At 37.7% G+C, this 24,305-nt stretch overlaps 3 protein-coding genes across 5 annotated transcripts; all 3 read left to right on the top strand.

The window, feature by feature from the left end:
* The first annotated feature begins 4,001 nt into the window (after positions 1–4,001).
* On the top strand, positions 4,002–11,341 carry LOC110734332 (transcription initiation factor TFIID subunit 4b-like). Of its 3 annotated transcripts, none has more exons than XM_021914445.1 (15): positions 4,002–4,142; positions 4,634–4,707; positions 4,807–4,912; positions 5,355–5,902; positions 6,012–6,107; positions 6,207–7,097; positions 8,912–9,042; positions 9,142–9,229; positions 9,339–9,474; positions 9,615–9,670; positions 9,742–9,798; positions 9,894–10,034; positions 10,133–10,201; positions 10,277–10,547; positions 10,714–11,341. In XM_021914445.1, the coding sequence occupies exons 2-15, from the start codon at positions 4,669–4,671 to the stop codon at positions 10,884–10,886; spliced, it is 2,802 nt and encodes a 933-aa protein (XP_021770137.1). In that variant the 5' UTR covers positions 4,002–4,142; positions 4,634–4,668; the 3' UTR covers positions 10,887–11,341. The 3 variants fall into 3 exon arrangements, with proteins under 3 accessions (XP_021770137.1, XP_021770139.1, XP_021770138.1); XM_021914447.1 differs by having other exon boundaries at positions 10,136–10,201; XM_021914446.1 differs by having other exon boundaries at positions 4,009–4,142; positions 4,631–4,707.
* Positions 11,342–11,760: 419 nt separating this feature from the next.
* Positions 11,761–17,554, top strand: LOC110734333 (probable E3 ubiquitin-protein ligase XBOS34). The gene is made up of 9 exons (XM_021914448.1): positions 11,761–12,301; positions 12,431–12,545; positions 13,347–13,427; positions 13,563–13,651; positions 13,774–13,874; positions 14,015–14,102; positions 14,469–14,571; positions 15,124–15,209; positions 16,900–17,554. The coding sequence occupies exons 1-9, from the start codon at positions 12,200–12,202 to the stop codon at positions 17,299–17,301; spliced, it is 1,167 nt and encodes a 388-aa protein (XP_021770140.1). The 5' UTR covers positions 11,761–12,199; the 3' UTR covers positions 17,302–17,554.
* A 915-nt stretch (positions 17,555–18,469) lies between these two features.
* Positions 18,470–23,920, top strand: LOC110734334 (putative E3 ubiquitin-protein ligase XBAT35). Its single transcript, XM_021914449.1, has 9 exons — positions 18,470–19,018; positions 19,158–19,272; positions 20,210–20,290; positions 20,420–20,508; positions 20,625–20,725; positions 20,866–20,953; positions 21,550–21,652; positions 21,838–21,923; positions 23,036–23,920. Exons 1-9 carry the CDS (start codon positions 18,917–18,919, stop codon positions 23,681–23,683), a joined length of 1,413 nt encoding a protein of 470 aa, XP_021770141.1. The 5' UTR covers positions 18,470–18,916; the 3' UTR covers positions 23,684–23,920.
* The last annotated feature ends 385 nt before the right edge of the window (positions 23,921–24,305 follow it).

The raw sequence follows: 24,305 nt of genomic DNA on the forward strand, positions 1-24,305 counted from the left end.
TGACATCGTCGAGGCGTACATGCCCCGGCGTTGTCTTCGCCAGCTTGGATTTGTCCAAGTTGTCCCTCCTCCCCCGGCGTGCCCGATGAAGGCGGTCCGACCTGCATCGTCGAGGGAGTACGTCGTGGAATGGCCGGATATCATGACCGGGACGTGGGACCAGTTTCCGATGGTGGCCCGCTTATGGACTGCGGAGTTGCAGCGGCCGCCCTCTGGGGTTACTCCCATGTGTGACCATTACTACATGGAATGGTTCAACCGGTATTCGCACCCGAGGTTGATCGCTGATCTCGACCGCAGCGATGATGATTATGTGCCACCACCTACTGCCACGGAAGCGGTATGTCTTTTATTATATTTATCGTTGTCTTTTAATTAAGTTTTATTTGTTGTTATTGTATTTCATCTTCTGTTTTTTGTTGTATGCAGTGGATGGGAAAGATAATGCAAGACGTACAGGAACTCTCTCTTGAGAAGGACAGCATGAGTGCAACATGGAGAGCTGTTGTTGATAGTCTGGAACAGACCCTTGCGCAGTGGGAGTCGTCGTCGAGGAGGGATTACTGATGGTTATTGTATTTTATTTATAGAGATGTTGGACATTATGTTGTAAAATTGTAACATTTTAGATTGTTCTTTTAGCTTCCAACTTAAACATATTATCAGTGCTGTTTTTAAATTTTGATATAACCGTTCGTGGATCCGCGCAACTTACCCATGCAACATATAGAATGCAGTAAGCAATACAATATAAAATATTAATGTTCTCATTAAAAGAGCAACGTACAAATAAGATTACAAATAAAGAATGTAAACATGAAAAACTAAAATGCAGCTAGGGTGTTCCATTCGTGGATCCGGTCATTATATAGCGCATCCCAACCCTCTACGCTCGCTGTGCGAATGTTGTACCACCGAGGTATAATCGGTGGCACCGGAAAATCAGTTGACATGTCTAGTCGGATGAAATGTCTGTATGACGACCCAAGAAACGCAATAGCTAGCTCTCTGACCGGTGTGGTGACAGTCTCACGCGACCGCCAAGGGAGAACCGTGGTACAAGGATAATAAGATTGACTATGCACTCCCAGGCCGAAATGCATGACTGCGCATTTGTAAATGTTTGCAACGGCAAACAGATCTAGGGGCGCGTCAAAATAATGATTTTCGCCGCAAGGTCCACCTCCCCACCGGATACGCCGCAGAGCGCCATCCAAGTCATCCTGGTACACATGACGATAAACATTTCGGTTAGAGGCAATTTCGCTGTGCATCAACTCACGCACCAAACCGTAGTTGTCTTCGCCCATTTGAAAAACATCAGCCACGACCCGGAATCCGCAGTTACCATCTCCGATTACATCATTCCACCCTTCCAAGTACGACATGATGATCGCAGGTATCCTTTCCTTGTACGGAAACTGATCAACATCGTTTCTTCCTATTCACCATATAATTAATTATAGACAGTTAAGAAGGCAGGAGTAACACTTTAAAACTATGTGCAATAAAAACAACCAAAACGTACCAGTTCTCAGGGGCATATTCACAGACGATGAAGATTGACTACGACTAGATGACGATGTCCGACCACGAGAACGACCACGACCAAGACCACGGATATACTCAAACGCACTCCTGTTCCGCCGTTGTCGACCTCGAGGACGGTCAACTCCTTCGGGTTCCTCATAATCTAAGTTAGACGGGTGGAACATGTCATGAAGTACATGAGTAGCGTCACGAATAATAAAAGGATGGCTGGAGGACACTCGGTCGTACATCGAACGGAATTGCTCCAACTCCTCCTGTTCACGGTCGGCCGTTTGATTGTCTGCATGCTCACCTGATGTCGTTCTTCTGAGTTTCAATTGACTTGTTCAGTCTAGCGAACAGTGTATCCAAAGCAGCGGTCGATGAATCAATCCAGTCCTTGGTAGCTCTATGAGCGCTCTCAACTCTACATGTTGTAGTGTTCCCAAAATGAAGTACCTGGTTTGTCCAATATTTGACAAACTTTTCCCTGTGAGGGACCCATTGATGCATCACATAGTCCACCAGTGCCGGACACCACTGGTACGAATCCCTGAAGTTAGCCAATGCTCGCTCATACGCTTCCTCTGTGGTAGCCTGTAGGATCTTCCGCCACTTACCATTCACCAATCTCTCTGCCATTTCCAAATTCTTCTTGAAAAGGTTGTAGGCTTTCACTTTCACGCAGTTGTTGATGTGCCATGTGCACAATAAGTGGTTCGATTCGGGAAACAGCTCTGCTATGGGGGCAAAGAGACCTCCCTCACAGTCGCTGACGATGGCTGCTGGATGAACATTAGGCCCGATGTAGTTTCTCAGCTTCTCCAACACCCAATAATAACTTGGAGCCGTCTCATCCCTGATGATTGCATGACCAATCAGAAAGTTCTGGTTCGTTGGAGCCATCCCAACCATCTCAACCAGAGGGAACTTGTACTTGTTTGTCTTGTACGTTGAGTCGATCAAAATCACAAATGGCCAAGACTTGATCATATCAGCACAATCAGGATGCACAAGGAAAAGATGAGTCACCTCCGCTGTATCTTCATCAGAATCAAACCAGAACAAGTAACCACGTGATTGTGCCTGGTGTAGCAGCTGCTGTATAGGGTTCCTTCCCTCCGACCGTTCAAACCTGAGTTGCTGTCTGACGTTGTAGATGTGTCTTCGGTTTGGATGGACTTCTGGAAATTTCTCTAACACAGATGCTAATATTTTAGCAGGCTTCACTTGAGCATCACTCATTTCTTTCACAACTAGTTTCGCAGCAGGACTTAAGCCGCTCAGTTGTCGATGACCCTCTTCATATACTATCATCTCATGGTTGTGATACCCCCATTTAGAGTAACCTATCACTTCCCAACCGTCACGACTCCGTAGTTGTCGAACCTTTACTCTGAACTCACACCCACAACCTTTCCGCTTTGTGTCAAACCGAGTGGCTGTACGAAAATCTCTTTCTTCTCTTTTGCGATAACGGTCACATCTCAAAATGCGATCCATTCTACCATCCCGTTGAGATTTATGAGTTGCTACTACCAAGCAAAATCCAGCTGCAATTGCAACCTGTTTTGCCCAATCAATCGCCTGTTGAGCTTCTTCGAATGGACCATCATGTCCAAATATCCCACTGTAATCATTTCCGTCTCCACCATATTCCTGCATCAATTATATATTACAATAAATACATTTAACGGATAATACATTTAATTTATATATTTCCACATAATTAACACAAAAAAAAACATAATTATATATAATCAAACTTAATTTTTATAAAAACCCAATTCGAATTTTCAAACTAAATTTAAAAATATACCATTTCGAATTTTCAAATTTAATTTTAAAAAAACCTATTTCGAATTTTCAAATTTAATTTACAAAAAACCCATTTCGAATTTTTTTAAAAAATCATTTTCGATTTTTTTTTTTACAAAAAAATTAAATAAAAAACAACAACAAAATCAAAAAAGAAAAAAAAAATAATTATTAAAGGTGGCGTCTGCCAGAGCCGCCACAGCCACTGGACTGGCGCCTGGCAGGGCCGCCTCACCCAGTGGAGTGGCGTCTGCCCAGGACGCCACTCTGGTGGTCTGGGCGTCTGGGCTGGACGCCACTCTGGTGGTTCTGGCGTCCGGCTTGGACGTCCAGGCTACGGTTTGGGCGTCCACCCTAGGCGCCGGAGCCACTCCGACGGTAAATCGTGAATTTTAACGGTGACTTACCTCGTTTTCCGTCGACGACGACGTACCTCCGGCGTCCCCCGCATCTCCGGCCTGCCATCCGGTCTCCCCCGGCGAGCCAGTACGGCTCCACATTTTTTACACCGAGATTATTTCAATTTTAGAAAAAGGGCATAATGGTCAAATCATATCATATTTGTGGACTTTATATGGTAAATTGCGGGCGATGTTTAGCGTTTCACAAAAATTACGGAGTTTTTAAAAAACTGAAAACTCCCCAAACAATTTCCATTAAATTACTCGTTCTGTACAAGTTTAGAGCTCGGCCAAAGGCGTCTTTCCTCCTTCGTCAGAGCTTAAGATCATATTCACAATTTTGTAGTAGCAAAATATTTAGGGCATATTCAGAAAAATCGAATCACACGCTAGGTAAATCATCGTTCTCCTATTTTCTTTCAAATTGCTCTATTTTTTCGTAGTTTAGTTGAATTTTATATAATTGTTTTTCCCTTGGCAAGCTCACTGAAATTTTCCGATTTGGTTGTTTTTAATTAGGCTGCTAATTGTAATTGGCGAAAATTTTTAATTTATGGTTGAGTGTGGTATCTAATTTGAACAGAATTAGGTTAAGAAATTTAGAATTGTTGATTTGCTGATTACGAATTTTTACTGATGAATTAGAAGTTATGAATTTATACCCGGATTTATTTTCGTGTTCTGAATCGAATAGGGGGTTAAATTGGTGAATTGGGTAGCCATGATTATCAAAGTAATCACCTTGTAGAACACTTGGGTGGGGAAGTTGAAATTATATGAGAGAAATCTAGGGATGCACCAATTTCAACTTATTATTGATTATTTGTTGGTTTATGACTCTTTGTTTGACTATTCGCTTTAATTCTTGGTATTTTGATCAGCAGTTTGTTGTAGTTTTGATTAAGTATATAGTTGTGCAATGGATCCTTCTATCATGAAGTTACTCGAAGAGGATGAGGTATTTTATCCTCTCTTGCCAGTGATTTCTAAGTATGTTACTTTGTGTTGTAAATTTCTAACGATTGTCGACATTATTATATGGGGGAATGAATACTAGGACGAATCGATGCATTCTGGAGCAGATGTTGAGGCATTTACTGCTGCTCTAAATAGAGATATAGAAGGTGACTCATCCAGTTCTCGGCCTGTACATTCAGATATTTGTAAGTCTTCCTCTTTCTTAAAATATGTGTTGGATATCTAGAATCTATGAATAATTGCAGGAAACCTACATGCTCGAGGTTTATTATTTGAATTTGTTTGGTTGTTTCTTGTAAATTTAATTGAAAACTGATCATTATTGTTTTCCATTATGTGAATTGTAAAAGGGAGAAATGTTCACGGATGTTAGTAACTTCTGTACATATGCTTCCTGTCTTACTTGTCCCTAGTTCTTCATGCTTTTCCTTACTTTGGAGAACTAATTAATATCATAACTAGATGATAGATTTTCATATATTATGTCGTGTTATTTTAATACTCCGTAATTGATATCCCTGCAAACTGTGTTTCTTGTATTTTCTTTAAATTATTTTTGAGCGTTGGTTATCTCTTCTTTTTGTCTTCATTTAAATACCACATTTATATATGGTGAAATGGCTGCAGCATTTTCTCAAGAGAACTGTCAAACTTCAAGTCAGATGTATACGCAGTGGCAGCCTTCTTGCCAAGATGAAAACAGTGGCAACCAATCCCAGCAGCAAGGTTTAAGGAGTCAAGAGCAACAGTCATCTGAAGTGGAGATGAAGGAACATGGATCTAATATGGAGATTCAGCAAGAAGTCAATGAAACTCAGGCACCTAGTGCTTCTCATTCGCAATTACATAGGCCTGTGCAAGTTGATGGTCAGGAACACCCTGTGGAACCTAAATCCGGAGAACATCCTCAGGCATCAACGCCAATGCAACCACAAGTATCTGGGTCAAGTCACACTCAGGCTCATGAAACAAGCAGAATGCTGAATTCAAATAGTGAATCTCAATTCTCAAATATGCAGAGATTTAGTAATCAGCCAGTTTCAGCACCAGAGCAGGCTGGCACCTCATCAAATCGGTCAAAGCAAATCCCTTTCGGCAGTTTGCTTCCGATCATTTTACCTGAATTAGACAAGGACAGGGCCATGCAACTCCAAACTCTGTACGGAAAATTACGGGTTTGCTTCTTCTGTCCATGATTTTTTTTTTCCTACTGTATCAGTGCATCAATGCTGTGTAAATTGTATCTTTTCTTGTTTATCTAAGCTTTTTTTGGATGATTACTAGAGAAATGAGATACCCAAGGACACATTTGTTAGGCTTATGAGAGGCATTGTGGGGGACCAAATGTTGAGGTTGGCTGTAGTAAAGATGCAGGCAAAGGTATGTTGACTTTTGATTCTACTGTCTGCTGCCAGCTTCTTGCTTCCAGAGAGGCAGTTATTATTCAGGGTATGAGGACCTAATTAAATTCAGCTGCAGTCTCAGAATCCCGGTCAGCAGCCACACTTGAGACCTCCTACTGGTACTGCAGCTCAGTTCTCTGATCCTTATTCATTTGGACAGCTACATCAGAAGAGCCATAGCACTCCTACTGTGACGCGAACTCCTGCTCCAGTCTTGCAACCAGTTAAAGATTCGGGACATCAAATAGCTGACAGCAATTCGCTCAAATCAAGAGAGATGGAACATTTGACAGATTCTCACGGAGTGCAAGCAAATCAAACATCTGACCGCTCAGCAATTTCAATACAGGGCCTTTCAAAGCAGCAACAACAGCATTTGCACTTTCCACAGAGTTCCTTTCCCATGTATGGAGCCAGTAGCTATCTTCCCTACACTAACACAAATGTCAGTACACCCTCAACATTAGCTAAACCTCAACCTCATGACCCCCAAGTAAAGCAAGGTCAGCTTCATCAAGGATTTGGTGCTGCTTATGGGGATGGTACCAGCCAGGCCATGAATGTGATGACTACTCCTAAAGTTGAGAGGCAGAACTCTTTTAATGACCCCAAAAAAGTTCCTGGTGTAACCACGGCCAACATGCCCACTTCTGTAACGCAACATACTTCCGTGCCATGGCAGGTAAGTAAAGAGCAGAAAATTGGAACTTCTCCAAACATAAGCTATGTGAAACAGGAGCCCTCTGAGCAGGCTCTCGAGAGACTACCAAAGCCCCAAGTTTCTTCATCCCAGGGGCCTACCTTTTCAGGCGCTGTACTAGTTGATCAAGGAGAATCACTTCCAGTGGGCGCAAATGATGAATCGTCAGAGAGACATAATTCTGGAATCGCCTTTCAATCTTCATTGAGGATCACAACTATGCCAACCATGAGTTCTGGTTCATCCCGCATGGATACTGACTTCCAGGTAAGTTTTGGCATGATTATAGTGGTTTGTAGATATACAATTACGGGCGAACGATGGAAAATTGAACCCGCGCATGGTGGATTCACAATCCACTGCCTTGATCCACTTGGCATTTTCCAATTAGGACTGCCATTACTGTTGTTAGGAATGCATGAGCTGATAGTATGATACGCTCATGAATTGCTTGTGAACTTGCTCAGTCGAAACATGCTTGTGCAATTGATAAACAGGGTCAAACAAAAATTTTAATCTTGTTGAGCCAAACTTGAACAAATAAGGAAGGAAAGGAACTGGAGGGGAGAGAAATTGAGGGATTATACTGTAAGCAATATGGAGAGATTTGGAAAGAAAATTCATCATTTTTCCCTCCCCTTCTTTATCCACACACACTTTTAGGGATGGGTAATGAAGGATTTCCTCATTACGATTGGATTGCACCAAGGATGGATTTACTTTTCTTCTTCTTTTTTTTTTTTTTTTTTTTGTTTTGTTTTTTGTTTGTTGTCTATGAGATGTTGTGGTATATGCTTTTTGTAGATGGTATTGTATTGAGACTAAAGCTGGGGTTATGCTAAGGTGGAGTGATGTAGACAAAAGATAGCTACTTTAAGGGCAAGACAGTAAAATCAAGTACGTGGAATGTCATTTTAGTGCTGGGAGGGAGGAGTAGCGAAGATGTGACACAAGTTTGTACGGAGCTACCTGTGAGTAGATTTTTTTAGTACCTTGGAGGCTTGGATTGATATTAGAGAAGAGTGGAGATATATAATGATGTAATTCATGGTGGAGAATCGACTGGTTGGTAGTAATCAGCTTGCCTGGTTGTGAAATCATTGCGTACTGGTAAGGTTAAAGGGATAATTATATAGGATGACTATTATTCTGGCGTTGTTATATGGTTTCTATGTTCTGATGGATGTGTAGCTGTGTTGCAACACTTTGAGAAAGTTGGAGTTGTGGATGTTGAGGTTAAATATGGGAGAATTTGCTACGGTGTTATGGACATGTGAGAAAGATCGGAGGATGCTGGTAAAGATGACTTGGATAGAGGGAATTGAAAGTGACACGGAAAACTGGGTTTACTAGAGCATGTAGTGCAATGAGTGAAGCAAATGGAGGAAAAAGATTTTTGTGACCACAGAAGATAGCTGACCCCATCATTTTCGGAATATGGCTTTGGTTTTGTTGTTAGTTGTTTGATATCCAAAGGTAACTGGTTGATTTCTGGAAAGAGCAGATATATGTAGTTTGTAGCTAGATTTTTCTTTCTAATATGGAAGGACAAAGGGTGTGGACTCTCTGGGGGTGGGGTGTTGGTGGTTTAATTAGTTTATTTCCATTCTAAAATGGAAGGATGGAGGGTATGGACTTAATGTGGGGCATGCACTGTTATTGACAGGCATCATCTGGATTATAGGGTTGTACATATTGCAGTTTTGGACTGCAACTTTGAACTGATATGTTTCATTATCTCGCTACTTTCTCTGATGTTGAACTTATTCTCAATGAATTTAAGCTAGAAGAAAAGAACTTTTAATCTAGCCAACAAGCTCAGCCTTTCTGTGTATCTCTGACTTTTATTTACTACTTTTGATTTCTCCGCCATATTTGAAGAGTATTTCTATTTGTTGCTCCTTAGTTTTCGTTTCTTTTTAGTAATGATACATGTCATACATTTAATCTTGTTCCATGCATCTTAGTAATCAGTCCCTTCTCTATATTCGCTTATGCTTGTTTGTATACTATGCCATGTATTCCTTATTCTTTGGATCCAACAAGTAGAGCACCTGCTTTATATATTTTCTGATTATTAGGTAGGGTCTCAAACTATTTCTGCTAGCCCATTGGGTGGGATTGGGAGCAATTCCAAGGTATCAACTAAAAAGCCATCTAGTGGTCAGAAGAAGCCACATGACGCACTTGATTCTTCGCCACCTCTACCCAGGTTAGCTTTAGATTTGAGACTGAATTTACAGATCTGGTTATCAAGTGTCTGTTTTAAATCCTAAGAAATATTCTTTCCATCATGATTCATGCCTTGTAGTAAGAAGCAGAAAGCTTCTGGGGCATTCTCTGATCAAAGCATTGAACATCTTAATGACGTTGCTGCTGTTAGTGGAATTAATATGAGGGTATGGCGTTTATCTCCATTGCTGCTACTTATCCCAACTCCTGTAGCTGATTTAGCATTGGTTTTGCCTGGACCCTCAACCCAATATCTTACATGGTGTGATTTGATAGGAAGAGGAGGAACAGTTATTTTCTGTTCCCAAGGATGATAGTAGAGTATCAGAGGCTTCTCGTAAGGCTGTTCAAGAAGAAGAAGATAGACTAATTCTGCAAAAGGTTCCTCTCCAGAAGAAGTTAGCAGAAATAAGTTAATATTCGATCATCTTTGTTTTTAGAATTCTGTAACTTTGCTAGATAATAGTTTAGTAGGGGTAAGGTTGTCTTGTTGCTTATAATTTTTTTTTTTTTTTTTTTTTTTTTTTTTTTTTTTTTAACTGTGTCTGACAGTGACAAAAAGTGGGTTAAAGAACTTGAGCAATGATGTGGACCGGTGCCTCTCACTAGTAAGATTCTCACTGCTTCATCCTTCTGCTTCTCCCATGCTTTCAGTATCCTTTAATCAGTTTCTCTTTAGTGTGTAGAGGAAAGACTACGTGCCTTGATAAGCAATCTGATCAGAGTGTCAAAACAGGTATTGTTTCTCTTCTTTTTTTTGTCAAAGTAATTTTATTTTATTTTTTCTTTGCCTGCATCCTGAGTTAAATAAAAAAATCTTGGTTCTAACAGCGGGCTGACTCTGAGAAGTCAAGGCACGCTACTGTTGTCACTTCTGACGTCCGAGAACAAATTTTAGAGATTAACCGAAAAGCTAGAGAAGAATGGGAGAAGAAACAAGCTGAAGATGAGAAACTCCGGAAACAAAATGAAGTGTGCATCTTACTATGCTTGCATTAAAATTACCTTTTTTTTCCCCAATGATGTAATTGAAATTCATGATTAAGGTTAATGTATATATATGGTCATAGCAGCCAGATAGCAGTGCTATAGTTGATGCTGACAAGGAAAAAGATGATGGGCGTGCAAAGTCACTGAAGGTATTACTACATAATTTTAACATATACCAATATACCATTGAAGAGTTATATTAAGTCATATAATTTTCTGCACAGATGCCAGTGAACAAAGAGGAGGATGACAAATTGCGCACTACAGCAGCAAATGTTGCTGCCAGAGCTGCTGTTGGAGGTGATGACATGTTGTCCAAATGGCAGCTTATGGCACAGCAGGCTCGCCAAAAGCGTGATGGTGGACCTGAAATTCCAACTAGTTCCCAGGCAGGTAAAGATGCAACTAATAAGCAACTCACAACCTCTGTCGGGAATGTTAGGGAAACTCGAGGAACGGGAAAAAGGGATACGGCAGCTGCTCTCTCTGCATCAGGTAACACACACACTTTGTTAATACCCGATCATGGAAATTAAATCTCACTTACCCTTCCTCGTGTACCTTTTTATCTCTATTACCATCCCTATTTACACCCCCAGGTCAACTCCCGGAAGAAAAAGAAATAATTGTTTGAATATGTAAACCTGGTTTATTGCTGTAGGAGTGGGGAAACAAGGTGGTAAAAGCCAAGTCGCTGTGCCACCTCCTAGAGTAACTCCACGTATCTCCGTCAAGGATGTGATTGCTGTGCTGGAAAAAGAACCCCAAATGGCAAAGTCCACTATAATTTATAGACTCTACGACAAAATGCATTGTGATCCTGCAGCTGAGTGAAAGGCCAGGGATATAGACTTAACGGTAACTTCTGATGGAGCTTCAACCATGCTGATCTGTTTGCTGTACAGTACCTATGCAGTTTTGTCCTAGCCTCCTTAGGGCCCTTAATTCTTACATTTCTGGTTTATTGGCGATCAAACGAATAATCATAGATAGTTTGTAGTTATGTTTACTGCTTTGCTTTTATGTATTTGTATTTGTTTTCTTGGATAGGCCCTCTGAGGTTTTATGAATCAGAAGCGTCTCTTGCCCTTTGTAAACGTAATTGTAAGGGATATGATGTAGCAGTAAGCCTTGATTTTACCTGTGCTGCTGGGTTCTAGCCGGTGACCACGGGCGGGTTTTGTAGCTTTATAAAGTTAGTATTATAAGATGAGGATCTTGCAACATTAATCCATGTTACTAAAAATATAATCAATAAATCATTTGTATGTAGCTATCCAATATTCCAATCTGTAATGGTACTTTTTTTTTTTTTTTTGAAAGAATGGTACTCTATATTTAATTCTTCTTATTTTTGCAAATACTATTTCCTAAATTTTTTTGAAATGATACTCTACTAATATGTACCTCAATATGATAATGATCTCCAAAGTAGTAACAAACAAATTATCAGAAGATGACATTATTAGGCAAGATGACGTCGGTACCAATGTTGGGGGAATGGGCTGGGTCTCGGCAGCCCGCTGGCTGGGGAGGTTGTGCTAGTGGGAGTAAGAGTGGTGGGTTAATTTTTAAAAAAATTTCTTTTAAATTTTTTTAATGTTTTATAACAAATTAACTAATATCACGTGACATATTAACCTTAATGACTAGCGGAGTTAATTTTTTTATTAATGACATTTGATGACATTTTTGTGAAACTCGTGGGTATATTGTGAATTTGAAATTTTTTATGAATATCTGGTGAATAGAAAAATTAGGGTGAAAATTTCATATGATAGGGTTACTTCGTATGTACTTCAAAGAAGATAAGATCAAATTATATCAAATCTTTTTATTTGTATCATATAGCTAACTTTAAATTTCGTAACTTAAAACCTCCGTTTCACAATAATCATCCAAATAAGATTCGGAGCAATAAAGAAAAATCCGCATTGGAACTTCACAATTTAATTTCAACCATGTCAAATTAAACGAAGCCGCGCAGATTAATGAAACGTCTAAGTCCACACTCATCCCTATTTTCTAGTGCCGTTCAAATCCTTCATCGTTAAGATTGAGGCCACTTGAAAAAAAAGCTGAATTCTTGAATTTATTTTTCTGGGTATTTCATCAAAGTTATTATTATTACTCCAAAATATGGTAAAATGGGTCAAAAAATCTCAAAAGATGAATTGGTTTATCAGCAAGTGATTGAAGGAAATATTAATGCCATTAAAACTCTTTTCACTGGAGGTGCTCGACTCGAGGTATCCCTCTTCTTCAATCTTGTAGTTATCATTTTCTGGGTTGTTGTTTTGATTTTTAGTGGATAGAATAATAATTTAATTTAGTTTTTTTTTATGTTATGATCATAATTTTCTGGGTTTGATTTATAGTGGATTGATAAAGAAGGGAAAACTCCATTGATTGTGGCTTGTATGGATCCTAGACTTTATATTGTGGCCAAGACTTTGATTGAACTGGGTGCAAATGTTAATGCTTATCGCCCTGGTATGTTTTTTTAATTGGACCCTTTATTTGTTTGCACTTAAGAATTGCTTTTAGTTTGCTAGAATCAGTTTATGGTTGCAAAGTAGCTACATTGGGTTGAAGTCGGTCTCAGGTCATGTGTACCACCCTTGATACTTTAACCAACTGAGCTAGTTGGCATTTAATAATTGTATATTTTGCTTAAGTTAGATTATGATACTTATTGGATGTTCTTGTATGATTTGATTTATTAATTCCAGAAATTAATAATTTTTAGTAGGGCTATAATCACAAAATTTGTTACTTAATTTGGCTGAATCACGGTAGGTTGTTTGTTAACCAATAATGTACTGTCACATAGATGTTTGGGAGTGGTTTGCTTGTTCACCAATAATGTACTTAGATGTTTTAAAGTGGTTTGCTTGTTCACCAATAATGTACTTAGATGTTTTGGAGTGGTTTTATGTAACGCGCCCCCTTCCCCTTTGTAATGCGATGGGAACTGCGGGTGAATCTATGGAAGCGTGATTGCTTTGGGAGTAAATTGATATATCATGAAGATTGAGCTAAGATAATTAGAATTATGCTTCCTTTGACAAAAATAATTTGTGTCTTTTATAGTAATGCTACTAGTGCACACTGGTCTGGTCTTTATAGATGTACCCTCTGAATTATGTATTTATAGAATTGCATTTCCTACAAGATTATGGAGAGAGTTGATTCAGTATATTAGCATACGCAACTCAAAGTATTCTCTTGTGAATATTTCTGTCAGAAATTATGTCTCTTCGTTGATCTTAATCATTTCCATTGGCATGTTAGGGATTCATGCGGGTACGCCTTTGCATCATGCTGCGAAAAGAGGCCTGGACCACACTGTTAAGTTGCTTCTCTTGCATGGAGGTGAATATCATAGTAGTCACTGTTTGACTGTTTGTTCTAGATATCCTTCTGACATAGCGTTATTTGAAACATAAAGTGAGCAAAGATTTTGGATTGCCAGACATTTATGATAGGCTCTGTTGAATAAACTTGCAGCAAACCCTTTTGCAAGTAATGATGATTGTAAAACACCGCTAGAAGTAGCAAGAACAAAGGGTTACTGCAATGTTGTCCGTGCAATTGAGGTTCTTTCTTTTTGCTTGATCTTCATAAATATACATTCATAATTTGAAGATATACAGCTAAATACGGTTATCTCTTTATGCCCTACTTTTTGTCCTTCGGATTTTTCTCCCCTTCATCACAGGCACATATATGCTACTTCTCTGGTGAAATACGTGAGATTCTGCAGATGCCAAGCATCCTTGGTTCTTTGGTGCCTCATCGATTAGCTAGAAAACGCTCAAAGTAATGCCTCTGTCATCATTTGCACTTTGCATGTTTCATTTATAGCTGCTCTCTCTATCTATTTTATTGAAGAGGATCGGGAGTTGAATGTATTCTTCGTTGTAGCTACAGCTCTCTTACCTTTTTCCTATCTTTTCTAGGAAGAGTTGGGCGGTGGTTGTTCCTTGCAGCCTCCCTAATACAGGAGGGCCTATAAGATTGGAGCTTGCTGTGTATTCTAGTGCGCAGGTATGTAACATTATGACTAAGTGTAACATGAATTATTGTTTGAAACTATAGAGTTTGCTTCTGAAGATTATCATATTCGATTTTGCCCGTGTGTAAGAACTCTAGGATTGTGATTAGGAGTTTACTCTTTAAACAAATATTTTTTTTTTACCTTTGTGTGTGTTTTTGTCATATGAGCCTATCTTGTTCAGTTCCTCTGTTTAAGGCTCGAGAGCAAATGACATTAAGGGCTTGAGTGGTGTAAGCCTGACTTGACCTTAAATACTGTTGCCAATTTGCCTTACATGAACATATTTTTGTATAAAAGTCATTTAGTAACTATATTAATGGCCTATTACATCTTCTAAAAATGGTATTAATGAACAGGATACCCAGCCTCATACTGTCATTCCTCTTTGGAAGTCCAACATCGTGGAACCAAAGTTTCGTAAGTCAGATCCCTCCTTGACAATCTTCAACGAGTTCACTGGTAAGCTTGTTACTATTAATTGTTTATTGGCCGAACTCACTTTTTGGCATGCCTGCTCTATGTTGTCCTGTGATGAAGGGATATCCGATTTTTATCTATTCTAAAATCTAAGCTAGTTTCTACTTCTAAATTTTTAAGTGATTTATGGTTATGCCTCATACTGTAAGTTACTATATGAGCAAAAGACTGGGTAGGAGTACCATGCATAATTATGTCATGCTTGTTAGAAAGCTTGTAAATTTTTTAATGTTGGAATTAGAAAAGCGGTATAAAACGTCTGATAATTTCTGTCACTGGTCACATAAATATTGGATGCATCCTTCTATCAGAGATAATGTGCTTTGGGTTCTATATATTTGGAGAATTTTTAATCATGAAGTTTATTGGGCTTGTCGATGAAAAATAATTAATGGCACTATCTTTGTGGTAGCTCTATGCTTGTACCTGTATGTGAATTAGTAATCTGATGAAGTTTTTTGTATTGAATTGTCAGCCCTATCCATTTTTTTGCTGAGGTCTCTCTTACATACTTTCTGTTCTGACGTTTTTCAGGGTCCCGTTTTAGATTTTTATCTGTCATCAAGGGAGACAAGCAGCAACTTGGTCAGTTACACAGTGCTTGCAAAGGGTTTCTTAAGGTATGTACTAAGTAGCCTAGTATTTTTTTGGGATCAATTTCTGTCTTGTGGCTTTTGCACTCTGGCTGGCATACCCTTTTTTTTTCTTTTTTCTTTGGCGACTGAAATTACTTTTTTATATTGTTTGGATAACTCATGATCTTAAAAAAAAATTCTTAAAGATTTAATTTGCTCAAATTTATATAGTATTAACTGATTAGTAGCTTTGGAGATTTTTATCTAACTTCTGTAATGGCACCACTAAGCATTTTTGGTGTGTAAAAATGTAACTAAATAACATATTAGGTTGAATGAATAGAAAGTAAATAAAAATAGCTTTTAGTCTCCTAACCCTATCACTGAAATCTGAAACCATAAACCAAGCTTCCTCTCTATACATAATTACCTCCTGCTACCTCTCACCTCTTGAAAAAATTGGACCTGCATGTCCTAGTTCTGAATCCTATGACAGTTATGAGTACCAAGCTTAATACCTATGAATCTTAGGTGGTCAGCCTGTCATCTAGAGTGTGCATCCCATGGTCTCTGAATCCCTGATGGTCTCATGGAGCTTACATCAAATTATTGTAACCCTGAGATGATGTGGCCTACAGCTCGGGTGTTTAGAGGTTCTCCTTGGTTGAAGTTTCAGAGCATGCAGCCCACAATTCAAATGCATTGGAGAAAGACAGTAGCTTGTGCATTAAAAAGTATTGATTGCTTAAACCCGATGGCTGAAGTCTATAGATCAGACTCATCGGAGCTCTAGGCTGCTCATGAGTTATTGCCTGTAAATCCCAGCTGAGCATTTGCTTACAGATCCAGAACCCATCAAATAAAACAATTCACCTATGTATCTCAATTATCCAACATTGGTTGTTGTAGGGCAGAATCAATGATATATTGCTATAGCCAGCTCATTCCCAAACAGTGTTATATGATACATAATTTGATGATTCCAGAAAACCTTGATGCACCCTTTGGAATAGTACCAAAATCTGTACTCTAGCTACTAGTGAGCTTTGGCTCCCAACTCTCTCCACGCCTCCCAATAATACACAGTGATGATTAATGAATGACTATTATTCTTGTATTACTGAAGTTGAAGCCTGCATTCACGGTAGGTTGGGTTATGAGATTACTAAGGCTTCCTTCTGTTGAAGCCTATAGCTTCTGATCGTGTGATAAGATCCTGAAAATGGCTCATATTAACTACAGAGTAGGTTCAATTTGATAATAATTTCAAACGTAGCTAGGATCTGGAGTCTACTCAGCTCTGTATGTAGCTAGAAAAGTAATTTCTAGCCTCTCTTTATGTAATGTACTTGGGAATCTCCTTGATTCTTATATTTTGAAGGACTTCTGATTCTCCTTATTTGCAGCTTCTCCTTTACTGAGATTTTCTTTCTTTAACTATCATCACTCACTACTTGGGCCAAACTATATTATGTGACTATAATGATTATTGAGGGATTTGACATAAAGACATATAAGGAGAACATATTTTGGAGGATTTTTTCCAAACTTTAGGAGCAAAAAATTGTACTAGTGGCAGCCATTTTAATTGAATAAAGATATAAAGTTAAAGATACATGCAAGAATAGTGGAGTTATTTATGCAACTATGTTATGAATTGCACTGCATTTCTTCAGTAGATTTTTTGCAACCTTAACTCTTTGGATTCTGACCACCTCTGAATTTGGCAATCTAGGTTAGACCTTCCCCTCAGCTGTCCAGCGCCGGAGATTCTGCACAATCTGAAGCTAACACAAGCAATCAGCCAGTCAATTCTACAGCTGTCATCTCAGCAGCAATTCTTTCAGCTCCATCAGCTCCTCCCTTACCCATGGACGGTGTAGTTCATGGGCCTATTCATCATGCAGCAATCGATATGGATCGTGTTGACTTGTCTGTTACCAGTAGCAAAGAAAATGGTAAAACAGCAGCGCCTTGTTGTGTGATATGCTGGGAAGCTCCAATTGAGGGGGCTTGCGTTCCTTGTGGTCATATGGCTGGCTGTATCTCGTGCTTGTCAGAAATCAAATCCAAGAAAGGGCTTTGTCCGGTTTGCCGAACCAAGATTGACAAGGTTCTCAGGCTATATGCTGTTTGAAAGAGGCTTGACTTTTTTTTTTTTTTTTTGATGTTTGCCAGTGTGGAATTTTATTCTATACTTGTGCAATGAGAAGTGTGGTCATGTTATTCAGTTTTTTGTGAAGTTTTGCTAGTCTATCTATTGTATAGTCAGAAATCAGAATGTTTACAGGAGGAGAGTTAGAGTTGTGCTGTAGATATCTACCAAGTCATACTTTTTTGAAAAAAAAAATTTCAATGAGTAAATAATCAATTTTGCCACTTGCTACCAATTTTTTTTTTTTTATTATTATTTTTTTTTTAAATTATCTTTGAAACCATTTAGGTCCCATTTCCTTCAAAGTCTTCATTTGAACTTATTAGAACTTATTTTTGTTATCATTTGAGCTTTGAGAACCTTTATCAAAATTTATTTTACCTGATTTTATCTTATTTGAACTAATTTCTCTTTAAATAAGTGAAGATAAGATGAACAAAAAAACACTCATTGCTAAAGTTAAATTAATTATGTTAAATTTAAATTACTTTTTTAAAATGACAAAAATTTAAATCGTGAACTTTTATTTGCCGGACTAGTATATATATGTATATATGGTCTTTATAATCTTAAACAACATTTTGTGATCCCAAGATGCATCTCTTAAATCATGACATTGTTCTTCGCATTTTTTAAAACTAGAGCTATATGCACGTGGTGCGTGTGTTGATGTAGTAAAGGCAGCGTATTTTGCAAAATTGATATTATGACTTTGATGTTTTTCCACACGCACTTGCTTTTACGCCTTTTGCGTCTTGTTTGCATTTCAAGCTTGTGTTTGAAGTTTAAAGCCCTCTCAATTATTTGTAATCTAATTTTATGAGGTCCTTGTTCAATATTTTATGAAAATTCTTGATTGCATAAAGGTTAATATTAATTTATACTACTATTATTAGTAGTACTTTATTTGATTTTATTTTATTTTTTTAATATGTTGAGTTTCCTTTTCAGACCTTTTTTTATTTTTGGAAGATTCTAAATTGTGGTTTAATTTAAGAACTAGCATTATTGTATAGAATATTATAATTTTATTATTATTTATTCCTTATTTATTTTTAAAAGATTTTAGGGACAATTTGGGGAGTTCAAAAGTCGGACGCCAACTTTTCACTCATCCTTCCCTTGATTTATATAATAAAGATGATCTATTTTATTATTGCCTATTTGCCTTTATTTCGATCTATTTGGTGGCCTATACCAATTACTTCACCAATAATATTTTTTTTTTTTGCACTACAAGCCTATTTTTTATGAGAGCTTTACGAGACATGGTAAAATATAATAAAAAAATAAAATAATAGTAGTGACAAGTAGTATACACAGCTCATAAGAAAATTCCTTAATATTGGAGCTCCCAAAATAAAAAAAATAAAGAAATCAACCTTGGAAAATAAAAAAATCCCAGAATTTCCAAAATTTCAACCAAATCAAACCAAACGACCCCGCGCAGATAATTGTCTGAGTCCACACTTATCCCCATTTCCCAGTGTTCCTCAAATCCTTCATCGTTAAGATTGAGGGCACTTGGAAAAAGCTTAATTCTTGAATATATTTTTCTGGGTATTTCATCAAAGTTATTAATCAAAAATATTGAAAAATGGGTCAAAAAATTTCAAAAGATGAACTGGTTTATCAGCAAGTGATTGAAGGCAATATTGATACCATTAAAGCTCTTTGCACTGAAGGAGCTCGACTCGAGGTATATCTCTTTATCAATATTATACTTGCAGTTATCTGGGTTGTAATTTTGATTTTGATTTTTGGTTAATAGAATAATAATTTAATTTAATTTAATTTTTTTGATGTTATGATCATAATTTTCTGGGTTTGATTTATAGTGGATTGATAAAGAAGGGAAAACTCCATTAATTGTGGCTTGTATGGATCCCAGACTTTATATTGTGGCCAAGACTTTGATTGAACTTGGTGCAAATGTTAATGCTTATCGCCCTGGTATGTTTTTTAATTGGACCCTTTATTTGTTTGCTATAAAGAATTGCTTTAGCTCTGCTAGAATCAGTTTATGGATGCAAAGATAGCTACATAGGGTGGGATTCGATCTCAGGTCTTGTGTGCCACTCTCGATACTTTAACCAATTAAGATACTTTAACCAACTAAGCTACTTGACATTTTATAATAGTGTTTTTTGCTCAACTTTGGTTATGGTACTCATTGGGTGTTCTTTTATGTATTGATTGATTCGTTCTAAAGTTTTAGCAGGTCTATAATCACAAAAATTGTTACTTGATTTGGCTGAACCACAGTAGGTTGTTTGTTGACCAATATAGATGTTTGGGAGTGGTTTGCTTGTTGACCAATAATGTACATAGATGTTTGGGAGTGGTTTGCTTATTGACCAATAGTATACATAGATGTTTGTGACTTGGGAGTGGTTTGATGTAACGCGACCCCCTAGCTTCCCCGTCATAATCCGATGGGAACTGTAGAATCTATGGAAGCATGTGATTGGTTTGGGAGTAAATTGATATATTATGAAGATTGAGTAAAAATATATAGAATTATGATTCCTTTGGTATAAAAAATTAGTCTCTTTTATAGTAATGATACTAATGCACACTGTTCTGGACTGTATACAAGTACTTCTGAATTATGTATTCATACAAGTGAGTTTACTATCAAATTTCAAAGAGAAAGTTGATTCAGTACATTAACATACGCAACTCAAAGTTTTGGAATAAAATTCTAAAATGGCACTCTATTTTAAGTTTTTTTAATAATTGCTAAATAGCAAGGACTATAGAGTGGTTGGTTACATCTTATATTATATATGCCGTGTAGAAGCATTGAAGTGTTCTCTTATGAATTTAGAATTTATTGCCAGAAATTCTCTCTCTTCATTGATCTTAATAATTTCCATTTGCATAATAGGGGTTCATGCGGGTACGCCTTTGCATCATGCTGCAAAGAGAGGCCTGGACCACACTGTTAAGTTGCTTCTCTTGCATGGAGGTGAATTTCATAGCTGTCACTGATTTTTCTAGATCATCCATCTGAGATAGTCATTATTTGAGACTTAAATTGAGTAAAGATTTTGGTTTGTCAGACATGTATGATAGGCTTTGTTGAATGAACTTGCAGCAAACCCTTTTGCGAGAAATGATGATTGTCAAACACCATTAGATGTAGCACGAACAAAGGGTTACTGCAATGTTGTCCGTGCAATTGAGGTTCTTTCTTTTTGCTCGATCTTCATGAATTATACGTTCATAATTTGAAAATATACAGCTAATATAAATTTTGTTTTATGCGCTGTTTTTCTCCTTGGAATTTTTCTCCCCTTCAGGCACATATATGCTACTTCTCTGGTGATATGCGTGAGATTCTGGTGGTGCCAGGCATCCTAGGTTCTTTGGTGCCGCATCGATTAGCAAGAAAAAGCTCAAAGTAATGCCTCTGTCATTGTTTGCACTTTGCATGTTTCATCTAGAGCTGTTGTCTCTATCTATTTTGTTGAAGGGGACTGGGAGTTGAATGTATTCTTCAATGTTTTTATAGTTCTCTTACCTTTTTGCCTTCTTTTCTAGGAAGAGTTGGGTGGTGGTTGTTCCTTGCAGTCTCCCCAATACAAGGGGGCCTCTAAAATTGGAGTTCGCTGTGTATTCTAGTGCACAGGTATGTAACTTTATGCCTTACTCTTCACCTTATTCTCATTTCTTATAACTTATTCTTGTTAATAACAAATCAAACCAGAACAAAAAAAAATTCCCGACTAGACCAGATTAGATCTTCTTAGTTCTGTTTGCTTATTGACATGTATCTTTAATTTCGTATTTTTAAAAAATTATGAAAATTATATACTTGAAAAATACACATTGAGACAAATCTAATAAGATCCCATTTGATAATGTTGTCTCTTATACATTGGCCTACTATTAAGATTAAAGTTTAGTCAAATTAGACAATCAGATCAGAAAAACTCAGACTAGAAGACTTTATTTCAGGTGAAGAGAACAAAGCCTAAATGTGACCTGAATTATTGTTTGGAACTATAGGTTTTGCTTCTGAAGATTATCATATTCAATTTTGTCCATCCGTTGGAACTCAAGAACTGTGATTGGGAGTTTACTCTTTAAACAAATATTTTACTACCTTTATGTGTGTGTGTGTGTGTACTGTTTCTATACATGTACATTGATTTTTGTATAGCATTCATCTTGTTACCTTATAAATGACCTATAATATCATCTAAAAAAGGTTTTAATGAGCAGGATCCCCAGCCTCGTACTGTAATTCCTCTTTGGAAGTCCAACATTGTGGAACCAAAGTTTCATGAGTCAGATCCCTCCTTGACAATCGTCAATGAGTCAACTGGTAAGCTCGTTACAATTAATTATTTTTTTCGCCGAACTCACTTCTTTTTGGCATGCCTGTTCTATGTTTGCCTGTGATAGCTGTATGTGGATTAATAATCTGATGAAGTTTTTGTATTGATTGTCACCCCTGTCCACTTTTTTTCTGGGTCTCTCTTACATAATTTCTCTTCCTGCGTTTTTCAGGGTCCCTTTATAAATTTTTATCTGCCATTGAGGGAGACAAGCAGCAACTTGGTCAGTTACACAGTGCTTGCAAAGGTTTACTTAAGGTATGTACTAAGTAATCTAATATTTATTTGGGATCAATTTATGCCTTGTGACTTTTGTGCTCTGGCATACCCTAAGTTTTTCTGCTTTGGTGACTTAATGACTTTTTGTTATAATATTGTTTGGATAACTTATAATCTTCTTGCAAACTTTGTATTGAAGATTAATATGATCAAATTTTTAGAGTCATAAATAGGCTTTGGAGATTTTTCATTTAACTTTTCCCCACTGCTTATACTGAAACCAACGTGTACCGACTAAAAAAGAGTAGAAAAGTTTGGCTTTTAATGATGAATGGAGCTGAATTTTATTCTTATCCCTTTGTTTCCATTGTCTTTGAAATAGCTTTTCATTCCCCTAAGCCCTTGCACTGAACTTTGAAACCACAAACCAAACTTCCTCTATACATTTTTTTCCAAAAAAAAAAAAAAAAAAAAAAGCTTCCTCAATACATAATTACCTCTTGCCACATCTCACCCCTTGGATTGGGGTATCACTGGAGCAGCTCCAGAAAATGGACCTGCTTGTCCTAGTTCTGAATCCTATGACTACCAAACTTAATGCCCTTGAGTCTTAGGGTGTTTGGCCTGTCATCTAGATTGTACTGCCATGGCCTCTGAATCTCTGATGGTCTCATTGAGCTTACATCAAATTGTTGTAAGTCTGAGATGATGTAGCCTATAGCTTGGGTGCTCAGAGTTTCTCCTTGGTTGAAGTTTCAGAGCATGCAGCCCACAATTCAAATAAATAGGATAAAGACAGTAGCTTGTGCATCAAAAAGTATTGATGCTCCAGGCTATAGATCAGACCCGATGGCTGAAGTCTATTGTCAGACTCATCAGAACTCCAGGCTGCTCATGAGTTGCCTGTAAATCCCAGCTGAGCAGTAGTTTACAGATCCAGAACCCATCGAAGAAAACAAACCTATGTATCTCAAATATCCAACATTGGTCGTTGTAGGACAGAATCTATCCTGTAGCCAGCCTAGAGGGCACCCTTTGGAATAGTACCAAAATCTATCTTCTGAATTGCAGTGCATGCTTTATTTCTCTTCAGTAGATTTTCTGCATCCTTAATTCTTGGGTTCTGACCACCTCTGAAATTGACTATCTAGGTTATGCCTTCCCCTCAGCTGTTCAGCGCTGGAAACTCTGCACAACCCGAAGTTAACACAAGAAATCAGCCAGAACTTTCAGCAGGCTCGAACTCTCAATCAAGTTCTGCTACAAATGGTTGGAGTGACCTTGATAGTAATGTTACTCATAGTGAGTGCGGCCAATCTAGTGTCCCACCTCCCACTAAGGCAAGCTGCAATGGATGGGCCAATGAACCTGCAGCACAAGAATTAAATGGATGGGCCGATGAACCCACAGCACAAGAATTAAATGGATGGGCTGATGCTAATTCAGGTCCATCCATGCCCCCAGTCAATCCTACAACTGTCGCCTCAGCACCTATCCCTTCAACTCCATCAGCTCCTCCCTTACCCATGGACGGTGGAGTTAATGTTGATGGGCCTATCCACTATCCAGCAATCGATATGGACCCTGTTGACTTGTCTGCTACCAGTAGCGAAGCAAATGGTAAAACAGAAGAGCCTTGTTGCGTGATATGTTGGGAAGCCCCAGTTGAGGGGGCTTGCATTCCTTGTGGTCATATGGCTGGTTGTATGTCTTGCTTGTCAGAAATCAAATCCAAGAAAGGGCTTTGTCCGGTTTGCCGAACCAAGATTGACCAGGTTATCAGGCTATATGCTGTTTGAAAGGGGCTTGACCTTAATATTTTATTTTTTTTTTGGCCAGATTGTGCAATTTGTATTTTATACTTGTGCAATGAGGTGCATAAAGTTATGCTAGTCTGTCTATTGTATAGTCAGAAATCAGAATGTTTACAAACAGAGAGTGTTATAGATGTGCTGTAGATATCTACAAAGTCATATACTTTGGAAAATTTAAAATTTGTTAATTAGTACCTTTTATGTAATCAATTTTGCCACTTACCACCTTTCCAGTTTCATTTTTTATTTTTTGGGTTTCTGAAAATTATTCTCTCAGAAACCATTTACATTTATTACCTTTAACTGGTTTTAAGTGATGTAGGTTAGTAGGAATTATTGCTTAATATATGTGATTGCATTGATTAAACCCCTAATTGTCCATATCATAAAATTTGAAACCTTGCTTGTCAAATCAAGGCTTGATCTCAACCTGTACAAGCTAATTTCAATATTAAATGGAAAACTAATATTTTTTTCAGAAATTAATTTAATACTAGTATATATTTATAACATTAAATATTAATTTCAATTAAATTTGTTGATTAACTTATTATTAGATATGTTTGTGTTTACTAATTGTCCATTTTGGCGTAACTTATTTTGTTTT

The sequence above is a fragment of the Chenopodium quinoa genome, unplaced genomic scaffold (genome assembly GCF_001683475.1).
Source record: "Chenopodium quinoa cultivar QQ74 unplaced genomic scaffold, ASM168347v1, whole genome shotgun sequence".
Taxonomy (NCBI): Eukaryota; Viridiplantae; Streptophyta; class Magnoliopsida; order Caryophyllales; family Amaranthaceae; genus Chenopodium; species Chenopodium quinoa.

Coding starts and splice junctions, on each gene's coding strand:
- LOC110734332 (XM_021914445.1), top strand. CDS start 4,669: ATGGATCCTTCTATCATGAAGTTACTCGAAGAGGATGAG. Junction 9,230..9,338: donor TTAGTGGAATTAATATGAGG/GTATGGCGTTTA, acceptor GTGATTTGATAG/GAAGAGGAGGAACAGTTATT. Junction 9,671..9,741: donor TGGACCGGTGCCTCTCACTA/GTAAGATTCTCA, acceptor GTTTCTCTTTAG/TGTGTAGAGGAAAGACTACG.
- LOC110734333 (XM_021914448.1), top strand. CDS start 12,200: ATGGGTCAAAAAATCTCAAAAGATGAATTGGTTTATCAGCAAGTGATT. Junction 13,875..14,014: donor TTAGCTAGAAAACGCTCAAA/GTAATGCCTCTG, acceptor TATCTTTTCTAG/GAAGAGTTGGGCGGTGGTTG. Junction 14,103..14,468: donor CTGTGTATTCTAGTGCGCAG/GTATGTAACATT, acceptor ATTAATGAACAG/GATACCCAGCCTCATACTGT.
- LOC110734334 (XM_021914449.1), top strand. CDS start 18,917: ATGGGTCAAAAAATTTCAAAAGATGAACTGGTTTATCAGCAAGTGATT. Junction 19,019..19,157: donor CTGAAGGAGCTCGACTCGAG/GTATATCTCTTT, acceptor TTTGATTTATAG/TGGATTGATAAAGAAGGGAA. Junction 20,726..20,865: donor TTAGCAAGAAAAAGCTCAAA/GTAATGCCTCTG, acceptor CTTCTTTTCTAG/GAAGAGTTGGGTGGTGGTTG.